The 14,813-nt window shown below is 43.5% G+C and overlaps 1 protein-coding gene across 1 annotated transcript; it reads right to left on the reverse strand.

The window, feature by feature from the left end:
• LOC8065785 (potassium transporter 24) lies at positions 7,138–12,673 on the reverse strand. Its single transcript, XM_002438175.2, has 9 exons — positions 11,874–12,673; positions 11,230–11,716; positions 11,065–11,118; positions 10,644–10,904; positions 10,484–10,536; positions 9,194–9,317; positions 8,850–9,104; positions 8,293–8,699; positions 7,138–8,159 (listed from the first exon to the last, which is right to left on the reverse strand). Exons 1-9 carry the CDS (start codon positions 11,916–11,918, stop codon positions 7,524–7,526), a joined length of 2,322 nt encoding a protein of 773 aa, XP_002438220.1. The 5' UTR covers positions 11,919–12,673; the 3' UTR covers positions 7,138–7,523.

Consider the following 14,813-nt stretch of genomic DNA (forward strand, 5'->3'; position numbering starts at 1 on the left):
TAAGGCAACTCTCTCTCACCATTGCTTTTTGTGATTGCCATCCACCCATTGCAAAAAATCCTTGACCTTGCGACAAAAGAAGGGCTACTGGCAAAATTCAGGGGAAAACAACCTATCATGCGGACATCCATATACGCAGACGACACGACAATCTTTGTTAAGCCCTTTAAGAAGGATGTCACTACACTTGCTGATATTCTAACCAAGTTCGGCAAAGTGTCAGGACTCAAAACGAATGTTTAGAAGTCATCTGTCATCCCCATAAGATGTCAAGGCTTCGACCTAGAGGAAGTCTAGCGTGTTTTTCCGGCAAGATGAGCACACTTTCCAACTAAATATTTGGGGCTACCTCTGACAAGCACCAGATTGTGGAGGATTGATTTTCAGCCGCTTGTTGACAAAGTTGTGAGCAAGCTCACTATTTGGAATAGCAAGAATATTAACCATGTTGGAAGGTCCACTCTAGTCAAGGCGGTCCTCACCTCACAAGTTGTGTATTGTCTCACATCAATAAGAGCTCCTAAAGCCATGCTAAAGGAAATGATAACCTCGGAAAGAGCTTTCTGTGGGCTGGATCAGACAAGCTAACCGAGGAAAAATGCAAAGTGAATTGGCCACGTTCCATGAGACCAACTGAATCTGGAGGCTTAGGCATTCTTCATCTTGGAAAATTTGCATGAGCACTACATCTCAGATGGTTGTGGAAAGAATGGAAGGAAGAAGGAAGGATGCTAAACAACCCTCGACACGTTGTGTGACACCACAGATAGGCTCCTATTCGCTGCAGCAACTTCAATCACAGTTGGTGATGGTAGGAGAACAACCTTCTAGAGGAGTGCTTGGCTACAGAGTCAAAGGCCCCAAGATCTAGTGCCAAATATCTTCCAAATTTCCAAAAACAAAAACAACTCACTCAACGAAGGTATGCACAATAGAACATGGATTAGAGACATAGACCTGCGGCATCCACGCTTCACCTCCTAACACTTCGTGGAATATGTACAGCTTTGGAGCGCTCACAGACACATCCAACTACATCCTGATAGGGAGGATAACATCAACTGGAATTTTAAGCCAGAAGGAAAATTCACAACAGGATCGGCCTACCATGCGCAATTCGTTGGTGCAACACTGACAAATTTCAAACAACTCATCAGGAAAGTCTGGGCGCCACCGAAATGTAAAATCTTTGCATGGCTCGCCATCCAAAATAGAATCTGGACCATTGACAAGCTACAAGCACGGAGATGGCTGAATAATGGAGTGTGCCCCTTGTGCAGGCACAATCAAGAATCTGGCATCCATCTATTCCAAGACTGTCGCTACACTAAGCGTATCTGGGAGGGCATTGCAATATGGTTGGGTAATGAGCAGCTGCGACCTTCTACCTGGTGCTAGGAGACTTAGTACAAACTTGGTGGGACAACATAGATCGCACACCTTTGACGGCAAGACGAGGTCTCCGATCCATCATCATTCTCGTCTGCTGGGAGGTGTGGAAAGAAAGAAATGCAAGAATTTTCGAGCACAAGGAATCTGCACCAACACAACTCCTCCAAAAAATCAAGGATGAAGTGGGCCTATGGTCAATGGCGGGAGCAAAGCACGTCTCCAACCTTTTATTGCACGTTTGATGTAACCACCCTGAGATGAGGTTTTTAGAGTTCTAGCCAATAGGCAGCTCTCCTGCCGGTTCTATTTAAAAAAAATTCTGCATGAGGCAGTCTCTCATGACACATACTATACGCATACACTCTCTTCCTCTTGCTTGCATGCAGTGCCGGCCCTAGAGAAGTGCCGGAGGTGCGACCGCCGAGGGCCCATAGAAAGAGGAGGTCCAGACCCATGTATACACAGATCTCATCCCTTATTATATACTGTGTACGCGAGCGCCGTAAGGCGTCATACGAAGAGGCGGAGGGAGTCACACATGGAAGCCATGGACCCACGCAGATCGCAGACACGCACACAGACAGAGACGCCGCTGGCCGCGGACTCAGAATCGCCACTCACGAAGGCACGCAACGGCCAACAAATCAGACACTACGCATGGCAAAGGCAGCATCTTGACAATTAGGCCCAGTGCCGATTACTGCAGCAGTGCAACCGATTGCACTGTTCATCAACAATCAGCAGGTCATCATCCGATGAGGCATAGCCCCTAGGTAATTTATTTTAATCTAAATTAATTATTTCAGACTTCTACTCTAGGTACTTATAGTCATATTTTTCTTCTAATTTAGGTGCTAGAATCTTAGAATGTTACCTAAGAAACATTTGTCGGGGGCTCAGAAAAGAAAACGGAAAAAACTAGCAGATCAATTTGAGATCAACTATGTCACCAGAAATGTTAAATGGAGTGCACAATTGAGAGGGATATCTTGGACAACATTGATCTTAATACCGTCCTTGATGACTTTGCATCAAAAATGTCCGAAGAAGTATCTTTTTATGAGAAGCAATGGATATTATAGAGTTCTATTCTTTCTTAAGTAATCATATTAGTTTTAGTCTATATTATTCCTCGATAATAACAAAACATATTAAATTAAAAATATATTATTGAATTTATTTTTGCTTTGCAAGAAAGAATATCACTTATATATACTATAAGACTTATAAATAGTCTGAAGAGGCCGTTACGACGACCTCGCTAGAGGGCCCTCAAAGTCTTAGGACCGGCACTGCTTGCATGTGTGACACGCAATCTAGGTTCTTCTCTTTCTATGATCCATGGACATCTTTTCTTGTGTCTTCACCATCACACCAACTCAAGAGAGTAGTTTTTTAAAATCAGTAAAGAATAAAGCTCAAAGGTCCATTGATGTATCCATGCTTCTACCGCTATATAATTCCTCTAGTGTGCTTGATTTAGGCTTGGCACAATCCTTCTTTACTGAAAGTGTTTGGGATGCCCTAACCTTGCATTGTTCAGATCTTGACCAACCAACAACCAATCGCTCCTTCAAAGATCCAAAGATACCGTGTCGGTAGTTTTTATTTCTTTTCCTTTTCACAAAGGCAAGCATACACTGTGTTCAATTCCAGATGCAAATTGACTGTCCCAGGTAGCTCAACATACCCTTACTGCTACTATTATGTACTAGTTTACTACTCGCTCGTTCAATCCTTCCTTCTCTGAAAATCAAGTTTACTGACAAATTAAATTCGAAAATTGTTCGTTCATAAACCTGCTTATATTACTATGAAACCTTTGAATCCTCGATTAATGTTGTTGGAGCTAAGTGCGATCGTGAGGAAAAAAAAAACATACACGAGACCTTTATTTTAATCTTCTCACCACAAATTTTAAATTCTAACGTAGAACAAAACTAAATGATATTGTATTTTCCAGGTTTATTAGTGAATGCCTAAGCTCGCCCAGCTCTAATTTTAACTATAAATCTATAATTGCGTGTTGGAGTGCACTATATATATGCACCTAATAATAATTGTCTTTGTTTCTGATCTCTTGGCTTTTGGTGGCCTAGATACGCAATGATAGGAGGAGCACGGCTGAGAGGATCAGATCACATTCACATCAGTCATCAGCCCGACCCCGACCGGAACAAAAGCTTGCGAAAAAGGGCGCCAAGCGTCGAGCCAACAACAGCAAAGGCTTCACAGTTGTGGATCACTGTGCGCGGGGACGACGTGATTGCTTGTTGAAGCCTTGAAGGGTGCCGGCTCCTTTGGATGCGCGCAATCAGTGGCGTGGGCGGTCCAAAGGTCAAATGATGATGATACATTGATATATACTAAGGGTAGTAGCTACTGCGTTATATCGGGTGATGGTCTCAGCAGTCATATATAATTGGTTAGAACTCATCTTGTACATTGTCAAGTAAAATTGTTTTAGTACTCTCAGTTGTAAATTGTAAGTTAGATTTTTTTAGATACATTACGTATCTAGATAGATATATACATTATATATAGATACACGGTAAAAACTATATCTCTAAAAAAATAGAATGATTTATAATTTGGAACAGGATAATAGGAAGGAGAGAAGAATAAGAAAGAGATGTCATTTTTTTATTTGTAAAGCAACCACCTCATAATTAATAATAAGTACGAGATGTTTTTGAAGGATCTATTGCACGAGATGTTGCCATATAATTAGTAAACTTTTCTTTGTTTATTGTATAAAAAAATAATTATAGAATTACTATGAGACAAGTTAAAACACAACCTCATTGTCTGAATAATATACTTGCTCTAGGTTCCTCATACAAAAACAAAACACCCAGCCACTACCCCTTTTATTTGGATTTGGGATTCTAAGTGCTCCAATAAACCCAAGTCTTCTGCTGGTTACTTCTTATGGACAGGCTAAATACAAGGAACATTTTAAAGAGGAGAAAACATAAGCTGAAAGGAAAAAATTACAATTGTGTTCTCTGCAATAGCAATTTGGAAGAAACTGCTTTTGACTTGTTCTTCAGCTGCACCTGTAGTCGAGCTTGTTGGCAGTACTTGGGCATCCAATGGAATTTTTGCAAGTGATTTTTTCCCAGATGTTGATACAAGCCAAACAACAATTTTGAATCCTTTCTTTATGGAGATCTTCATCATTGTTGCTTGGCAGATTCAGAATCAAAGAAATAACTTCATCTTCAAGGGGAAGCTCAATTTTAGACCAATAGGATCGGTGATCCTAAGCATTCCGCTTTTTTATTCTATATATATCCCCTTGCGGTTTTGCCTTTCATTGTTTGGTTGTACAACTTTTTGTGTGTTTTGTACAAGTTCTATTCTTTTTTTAGTGAGATTTTACAGTGGGGGCTTCTCCTGCTGCACTATTTTTTAAGAGAGAGAGAGAGAGGAGAAAGGGTATTCACTAGTGGAGACTTTAGCCTTTGTGTCTCAAGGAAGCATAACCGACTCTTAGTGACTCGTAGATGCTGCAACATGGATTAGAGGGTAGTGAGAACTACCTGATACCATGAAAAAAATATGGTTGTCTCTTGTCCTTCTTTGTTTTCTTGTATTTCCATTCAAATTCAAATTTGTGCTATTGAAAGGATCGACACGACCTAGAGATCATGAGTTGAATTGGCCTAAAAACCTTCTTTCACACTACAAAAAATAGATTAGCCAATTCTAGAAGTTCTAAGATTTGTTTAAAACTTCCATAGATGTCTGGAAGTTTCGAAGAAATCTATAAAAGTTACGGAGATAAGGAAAATCTACGAAATCGACAACAAATCTAAATGAAAAATAGATTAACGAATTACCACGCTTCCTTGAGGTTGGTAAACTTATTTTGTACCTCTCCCTTGACTTGAAATGTTGCTAAGTGATAGATCGGGTGGAAATACTAAAGTTCAACACAAGAGAGAGAGAGGGGGGGGGGGGTTGAAACAAATGAAACCACAACAACAAGCATGCAAGACACAACAATTTATCCTAAGGTTCCGCCACACCACCAAGGTGTCTACATCCTCGTTGTAGAGGTGACCACAAAGGCCTAGAGTCTCTTTCATCTCCATTCGCCCTCTCAAGCAACCACAGAGGTTGACCTCAAACAATCCACTAATAATCAATAGTAATACAAACTATTTCTAGACTTTCAACACATGACTTGGGAGCTTCACAAGGGCAAAAAGACCCAAGAGTAACAAACTTGAATCCAATGACTTGGCAAAGAAATATGTGCTCGAATAATGTATTTGATTTCTTCTACCACTTTCACTTCCCTTCTCTCAAGCTGTTGGAGAAGGAGAGAGTTGTTTATACCCCTCCCCCATAGTAACTGTTGTCCTAGTCAAGTCTACATGCTAGAAGTGGAACTATAAGATCTAGAATGTTTACCCAAGTCGAAGTGTTGTGCTTTTGTGTCTCTCATAAGATATGTTCTATTTTTTTGAGCACCATCTCCACCCTAAGTCATTTAGAAACACATCTACAACATTTCCTAAACTCAAATCCAAAATATAAAATGAATAAACCCGTTTTTGAGTCCCATGCATGCCATCCTTCATTTTTCACTTTGAGGAAAGTGTCGATAGTCATCCATTTGCTCTATAAGCTATTCACGAAGGTTCATACACATGATTAGTTCCTAAATTGTTTGTCATTAACTCACCAAAACCCACTAGAGATCCATGTGCACTTTCAATCTTCCCTTCTTGGTGATTATGGAAACCAAATTCAGGCTTACAATATAGATAAACAAAACTTTAAACCCTACTTATATAGAAAGCTGCCCTATGCATTCGAATTGAACTCAAACTTTTGATTGACAAATCATATTGCATGGATATTCCCACCAAACTAGCCAAACAAAATATTAGTTTGTGGAGGTGGTAGGGATTGCGAGGAGAGCATTGGGTGGGAGAACAACCTAATCCCATGTGGATGGATTCTCAAACTTTTGTGTTCCACACATAGGAACCCTAAGGGGAACTAAAAAAGGGGACAAAATGAGTGCACGCTGAAAATTTTAGTCTCCTGTCGACAAAATTTAAAAGAGACCGTCATTTTAAATGTTGCTGGCATGGTATTATCATAAAACAGCTTCCCAAGACAGATCTCAACATTTCTCACAATAAATCTGAACATACAAGTTCAAGAGTTACAGTCAGTGCACAACAAACAACAGATTGTCAAATTCAAACGCAAGGAAAAAAAGAATCAAGTCTAAAGAAAATTTTAGACCTAAAAGATGGTATATGGTTAGTATGGGAGAGTATTATTCATTTGCAATTAGAGGGTGGAGAGTTCTAGAGTATAGTACAAGATAATGCATCTACAAGATCTACCTTTGAAAGGATATGATACAAGCCTGCTAGTGCCAGCAACAATTTTATGCTGCATAAAGTGAAGGAAATGATGAACTAATTGTAGACACAAAACTTCTTATGTCAGTCGTTTTTTTTCTTGAAAAAGAATAGAAACATTTTTTATAAAGCAAACTAGAATTTACAACTTTAACCATGAGATTTGTTTTCCTTGTGTTTTTTAATCTTGTTATACTATATCAAAATAGATTCATCTCTAGACTAGATCACTGTTATGGTGACTGTTATGATCACTATCATAGTGTCATCTCTAGATCACTTCATTGAGCTTGCCAGAGTTCCCACCCTGCATATCTGTTATCTGGTAAAACACTGTCATGGTGACGAGTAGCAATTTTCAGTCCCCTCTCAGAACTCGAATGAAACAATTTCATCATAAACTTATTCAGATTCTGATACAGTACATACAATTAATTGGTCACAAACCGATTCATGAACACAAAAATGGTCTCCCTCTACTCTGTAACTGTAGCACATATCAACATGGGCATTGGCAGATTGAAAAAGCAGAGCAAGGAAGAGCCTAACACAAAAGAATATACAGAGAAAACAGAAAACTATGCACACTTCGTCTATCCAACATCTGCACTCGCAGGCCACAATAATGTCCCGCTTCATCAACAATCTAACCCTTTTGTTAAGATCTATATATACACAAGTATAAGATGAACTATTTTTACCTGTATACAACTTGACATGGCCACAGTGACATTATATCTATCAGACTTGGCAAACCATTCCTACCTCAAGGGTGGAAACATGTGGCACGTTAGCCGCGTAGGCAGGACCTCGGCTATTCCTCGTCAAAAACTCGTAGATGAAGTTTATGGCAATCCGCTTCATCAGGCTAGACCCACTTTTCGCCTTCATATAAGAGCGCCCCATGATGAAGGACATGCCTGCCTCTCTTGCCTCAGTCAGCTCTTGCAGCTCGTTGCGCACTTCGCTGTTGATCTGCGCATTTTCTGGGAGCACAAACCTCACCCTTGTCGACTTGGAAGATACTAAATTTCGGTTTGTATCCTTCCGAACAGATGATTCAGGTGATCCCTCAACCTCACCATAGGCCTCTTGAAATGGCAGGCCTTTGCTGATAATAGACAACCTCTCATAGGGACTCTCTGAACCATCCGGATAACCATTTTGGTCAGAGTCCCCAGAGCGTATGAACTCTGCAATGCTGCTCACTAAGGCCTTCTCAAATTCCAGGCTGTCCTGCTGAACATCCCGGTACCCGTATCGGACAACTACCCTGTATAGCCTGTATTGTTTCAGGCCAATGCGTCCGACCAAAAATCGCTCTTCAGATTGGACATGTGGTACAGAAACGGATTTAATGCATAGGAAGACCAGAACCTGATGAAAAACACATTCATGCACTGATCAGTTAAACAATTCCTTCACTAGTGTGTTCAGATTTGAGCATAAAAGAACATTAGCATTTATATCAAATGACCGTCAAAAGAACACAAAAGGTATGACAAGATACCTGATGAAATGCAGGGAGGTTGGTGACAAAGTGGGAGAAAATGGCAGGAATCCCAGACACAAGTTCTGTGTGTATGAGACCTATGCCTCTGACTCGAACAATACCCAACGAAGGGCCTAAATTCAAAAGCCAGCTTATTGAGACTTTGTTCTCCACATCAAACTCGTACTTCTTTGTTGTGCCATAGTGCCAAACACACATCACAATCAAGAAAGTGAAGGAAAGAATTATAGGTACCCAAGCCCCTTCATGGAACTTCACGAGGGAAGCTGAGAAGTAGACAGCTTCGATTGCACCAAAGAAAAGAAGGAAGGCAAGAGCAAACACAACATTCTTGTTCCAGCAAAGGACAATGACGAGTGACATAAAGCAAGTTGTGACAATCATAACTGTTATAACTGCCAACCCTGAAACCAAAAAACAGTTAAACTAGTGGAGTTAACCTTCAATCCATCTGAAGTTGAAGTTACATAACTAACTGAAAATGTTCATAACTCATGACTTTGTTATTTTGAGTAAGCAAAAAAAAAATTGCTAGAGAACTTGTGTACTCTTACCTTGTGCATTTGCCATCTGTTTCGTGTTTCTGAAGCCTATAGTAACAGCCAAGCACAGTATCATTAAGATCCAATTGATCTCTGGTATGTATATTTGGCCATGTACTGTGGAGGATGTATGCACAATCTTCACCCTTGGAAAGCAATTTAAGGAGCAACACTGTTTGATAACTGAGAATGTGCCAGTGATTACTGCTTGGCTGCCAACTACAGCTGCAAGGATTGCAATCCCCAGAACAGGCCATCTGATTTTCTCTATAAAGAGACCATCGCATCAGTAAGCACCAAAGACTTTTAGTTACTGAATATTTGTCTACGAGCATAAAAAGGCAAAGAGAGAGTACCAGGTACTGATATGTAAAATCCAATATGGTGGTTCCTCTCAAAATTGTGATGCTGTGAAATGTAAGCAGCTTGTCCCATATAGGCAAGTACGAGTGATGGATAAACCACCATTGTGAAAGCGATCTGTTGGAAGCAGAAAGGAGTGGTACAGAATTTTAGACTTACAGAAGCTTCCATTGGAACGAATAATATATTATGATGTGATTTCTGGAGCACTCTAAATTTGAAGATACTCCCTCTGTCCTAATATATAAGGCGTAACCACTTTTTATCCAAGCCCCGTAATATAAGGCGTGCTCTCTTTGGATGCGTGTACATCGATGTAGTAGTACTAGTGTTGAGAGGGAGAATTAAATATGTTCATTGGTCTTTGAACCCGAGGTGGTTACACCTTATATACTAGGACAGAGGGAGTAATGCAAGTGGTAGAAAATCTTAGCCCAATGATGATAACAAAGAACAATCAGATCAAACATGGTTGAATCAAACTTTCAGTGCAAACAAGTAATCACATTTCTTTTTAGTGCAAGTGTGCAACAGAGTAATGAGTCGAATAAACTTCATGGGCATTCCATCTAATCTGTCCATCGGTTAGATTACTGTTCCTTTTCTAAAATAGGAAATAAATTGTAGCCATCATGTACGATTTGTACCTCCCACTCTCCATCCTTAGTGCCAGTTTTCATATAAATGTATTTAAGCAATTCTTTCTTAATGAGAAGATGAACGGATAATAGTTTCATTAGTTATTACAAATAAACTAAAACATGTGTACTTAAACCAAGTTCCAGATACAACCTTCCCATCTAGATTTTGAGTATTCCAGATATGTTTACCACTCTGTATCTGTTAACCACTTACAAGAAATTAATGTCCAACTTCAATTGATGTAACAAAATGCAATGTTTCTGATTTCATTTCTTATCCACATGCCATCCTTTGCTCTATAATCTGCTATACTGCAGTCTATGTTTGTAAGCCACTTTTATGTGGCTGTAACTCAGAATTACAATGGAATGTTCTACATTCTGCCCTTCAGAGACAGGCTCGGAAGCTCTAGACTCTCTGCTTGCTTCTGGATAGGCCATATGGTTTCAGTAGTTTTCTAGTCACAGTCTCAGATACAATCCAATATCCACTTTTTTCAATTCATCCGTTTTCTAACACAATTCCTACGGATTTACTTCCCGTGATTTGCGTACAGAGAGAGTCAGTAACTATGTGGTGCCTTTATATTGTTGATATTGTACATGATTATTTTTTGCACAAGAATTCATTCCATTGCATACCTTGATTGAAGACTGCGAAAAATGTCCAAGGTCCGCATACATAGCTTCAGAACCTAGGAGTTTCAACAGTTTTGAAGGGTCAATGCATCGTCATCATTTGTGTGAAGTGGCGGAGTCGAAGTGTGGCATGCAATTGCCAAGGAGTATCTTGTTTGCTTACCAGTTACACATAAAAGGATCCCACCCAGTGACATCCAGCCTCCAACTTGTGTCTTCTGGATAAAACTGTGCATGTAGTATGGTGATAGGGCTTTATAGATATGGGGATTCCAAATGAAGATGTTGTATACCCCTATGGCACTGATGCAGGCAAGCCACAGGCAGACAATAGGCGCGAAGAGAAATCCAACCCTGTGTGTGCCGAAGTGTTGCAAGGCGAACAAGCCTACCAGGATCACACATGTTACTGGAAGCAGAACATCTGCAAATCAACATGACACAGCAGAATCATCCACTTTTCAGCGAGACACAACAGAATTGTCACAATCCATGCAGCAATCGGACCATAACCAGCACAGCAGGTACCACATCATCATCAAGCAACAGTGAACGAAACGTGAGCAAGAAACAAATCGACCTACATTGGTGCTGTTCATTGACCATTGACAGCTTGAGCCCTGAAACCGCTGAGAATACTGAAAAAAAGAGAAACAGAAGCGCGCACACACACAGGTCAGATTCTTGTCACCAACGACCAATGGGCATTATTAACGACGGTTGAGGCAAGGAGGGGAGGAGCGACGGACCGGACACAGCAGGGGTGAGGACGCCGTCGCCGATGACCATGGACGTCCCGAGCAGAGCGAACATGAGCAGCAGCCACTGCAGCTCCCTGCGCTGCTGCAGCGCCGCGCGCACGCTCGACGCCAGCGGCGGCAGCGCGCCGCCGTCGCGCTGCTCCTTGAGCTCGTCGTCGGCAGCGCTACTGTCGCCGACGACGCCAGGGAGGAGCCCCGCACGGACCCGGCGGCAGATGAGGGAGTAGAGCGCGAAGGTACCGCCCTCGCCGTCGTCGTCGGCGCGCAGGACGACGAGCACGTACTTGAGGAGCGTGATGAGGGTGAGCGTCCAGAACACGAGCGAGAGCACCCCATAGATCTCCTCGTTGCCCTCGGAGTGGTCGATGTCGCCGCCGGCGAAGGCGCTCTTGTACACGTAGAGCGGCGACGTCGCCACCTCGCCGTACACCACGCCGAGGCTCTGGTACGCCAGCACCAGCTCCGACCGCCACGACTGCAACCCCACCCCACCAAGAAAAAAAAAAAGCTTCCATCCATCACCATGCCTCTCGAACCACCAAACAAAAAAAACAAAAAACAAAAAGAAATCGAATCTTTCAGACGGGGAATCCGACCGAGAGAAAGGCGACCAACCGGCCGGGGTCACTCACCTTCTTGCGCGCACTCGCGGCGCCGCGGCCGCTCTCTGCATCCATTCGCGCCCCCTCACGCAGCAGCTCAAGGCGCCGCCTTTCCTGCGCCCATGCACGCAGCGTTGCCTAATTGAGAGCGGAGAAGCGAGAATTTGGGCGAAGATTTCTCTCGGCTTGGACTTGACTTGTGAGAAGGACAAGCAGGACTTCCGTTCCTTCCTATCCTATAGCAAAGCTTCCTGCAACAACCACCAACAGATCTTGTCGTGCTCGCTTCAATCCTCGCAGCTTTTCACTTGGCAGTTGCTTGCCACTGATGAGCAGGAAGAAATCGAAATCGAAATCGAAATCGAAATCCAAAGCCCAAGAAGCTAGCGGCGGTCCAGGAGGAGAGGACAAGGAGAAGGACAAGCAAGAACAGGGGAATGGAAAAGGCGAAATCTGGCTTCTACTGCAACCCTGTTCCTCCTAATCTTTTACAACCGCGAGGACCTGCGCGGGTACTTATAGCTGCAGTTGCGGGAGTCAGCAGGTGGAGACAAGGATGTTCTTGGGAAAAGTTTAAAACTTGGGTTGTGGGGGGACGGGGAGTAGTAGTGAGTGGGCGAGGTATCAGCAGGTAGGAGGAGCCTGTATTCAGTCAGGTACTCCTACGACCGTATCAGAGGCGAAATTGATATGCGGTTGCTCCTTTTAGACCTGTGATCGCCGGCTGTGACTATCACTACCAAAGATACGCTGCTTCTCCCACACAGTTCCACTTCGCCGGCCTCGTTTCATTTCATCATTCTGAAACTTGGTTTCCCTTTTTCCAATTGGAAAGGCGACGAGACGACACCGTTATCAGAAAGCGAAAGTCGTCGCGGTAATTCACAAGCAGTTTTCGACCATGCTGCTGCTGCTGCGTCAAAAGTCCAAGGAGGTAGAAGGAAGAACCGAGCCGGAGCCGGGAATGCGTCGACAGCTGTGGTGTGGTCTGATGTCTGAATATCTGATCTGATCGGAACGGCCCGGACGTCGCTCTCCAAAGGACAGAACCAGCTGGTGAGGTGAGAACCCGTCGTCGACCCAGCGGCCGGCTGCCGGCATGAGAAAATCAGGAAGAAGGAGAGAGGGAAAAAAAAACATGTGCACCGGCGTGCGTGCGTGGAGCGACGGAGGGCGAGACGGCGACGGGACCTTGAAGAAAAGTACGCCTAGACGAGACGACGCCAGGGTCCATGGAGGCCACCAGGGAGCCCAGGCGGCGTCTGGTGCTGCCGGAGGCCCGGTGCCGTACGCGCGGGCGGTGGCTGGCGATGGCGAAAGCGACGCCTCCCCTCCCTCCCGATGAATGATGCCGTGGTGGGGCGCCGCCGCGCGCGTCAGCGGTATCGGTTTGGGATTTTGTTAGGTCTTAGGTATGTGTCCGGCTGTTGCCGGACCTGCATTTGCATCGCATCCGATGCGGTTCCGGCTTCCGGAACTCGGGCGGGGGGCTAAAAATGAGAAAGAAATTGCGTGCGGACGGGGGGCGTGGATGCATGGCCGGGGCCGGGGCCGGGGAGGAGGATCGCTCCTTCCTTTTTCAGGATTTCCTTCGCGTGTACCGTCGCTGCCAGTGACGTGCCGATCTGTGGGAGTCAGTCAGTGATTGAGCAAATAAGGTATAAAACGGTGATGAGTTTGTTGCGTGCTACCACCGGAAAATGGCGGCGATTGTTTGCTTCTACTCCGTACTCCGTATCTGTTATTATCGCATCATACGTACGGAGTACTACATAAGCAACCTACATATATGGTATGTCGTATTCGAACCCAACTAATGAAAAATAGAAGTTACTTATTTCGATACGATAAATAAGAATACAAAAGGAGATAAGATCCAATAGAATAAATCAAAGAGATACTTAATGATAGAATCATGTTATTGATGTGGATAGGTCACGAAAGGGCCAATTGCCTAGTGGTTATAAGGGCACGTACAACGCGTCTTTTTCACCCGTCTCTGTGTCGCTTTTTTTTTTACAAAAACAATACCATCGAAGTCGCCTCATGAGACGACGGGGAAGGCTCATGCTCTCAGGTCAAACGGCGATGTACAACAACCCTCGACGACACAAGGATCCCTTGCACGTGGGGGGGGGGGGGGGGGTTTCTGGTTTTAGCGCACGCTCATGGGGCCTCCTCTGGGGCCAAGCGCGGCTGGTGTCAGGCCGCCGGGGTGCGAAGCCATGGACGAGCTCTACCTCACATCGTTTCACCACCACAGGTACGAAGAGGAGGTAGCGGTGGGGAGTGCTGCCGCAAGTACGAGGAGGAAGTAGCACAGTGGGGAGCGCTGCCGCAGCCTGCATGTTCGTTTGGCAAGCTGTGGCAGAAAGTTCTGTTGACTAATTTGTTGTGAGAGAAAAATACTGTTGGCAGATTCGGCTGATAAGCTCAAGCGAACAAGGTCACCAAGCTACTAGAATTACTCCAAAGTTGCTTGTTTGCTTGTTCTTGATAAGTCTCGGCAAACTTATCAACGAATAATATGAAAATACAAACTGGAGATATAGATAGGTTTGTATTTGGCAATGATCGATGCTGCACGGATCTGACAACTTATTCGTTATCTTGCCTCATGGGATATAAATGTTCAATTTGACGACAGTAGGTTATCCACGAGGAGGCAATGACACCAATGTGCTTTTTCAGTATGCCTGTTTCATCAGCTTTAGCACTGCAGGCTCTAAGTACCGTAGACTGAAAAAAAAAGTGCAGTCTGAATTCTTAGCTGTACAGTAGAGTTTTGTTTGTGCCCTTCACATTTCTTAGTTCAAATCATACTGGAGGCGTACATGGCTATCTGTTTTGGTGTGCTTTAAGAAATAATATACTGTTGTAGTTTTGAAGAAGTTCAATGCTCTCATTGATCGTACAGAGGTGTTCACGTGGAAGATATGCTAGCAGAAGAATCTTCGAAGATATGCTAGA

Source organism: Sorghum bicolor, chromosome 10 (assembly GCF_000003195.3).
Source record: "Sorghum bicolor cultivar BTx623 chromosome 10, Sorghum_bicolor_NCBIv3, whole genome shotgun sequence".
NCBI classification, from domain to species: Eukaryota; Viridiplantae; Streptophyta; class Magnoliopsida; order Poales; family Poaceae; genus Sorghum; species Sorghum bicolor.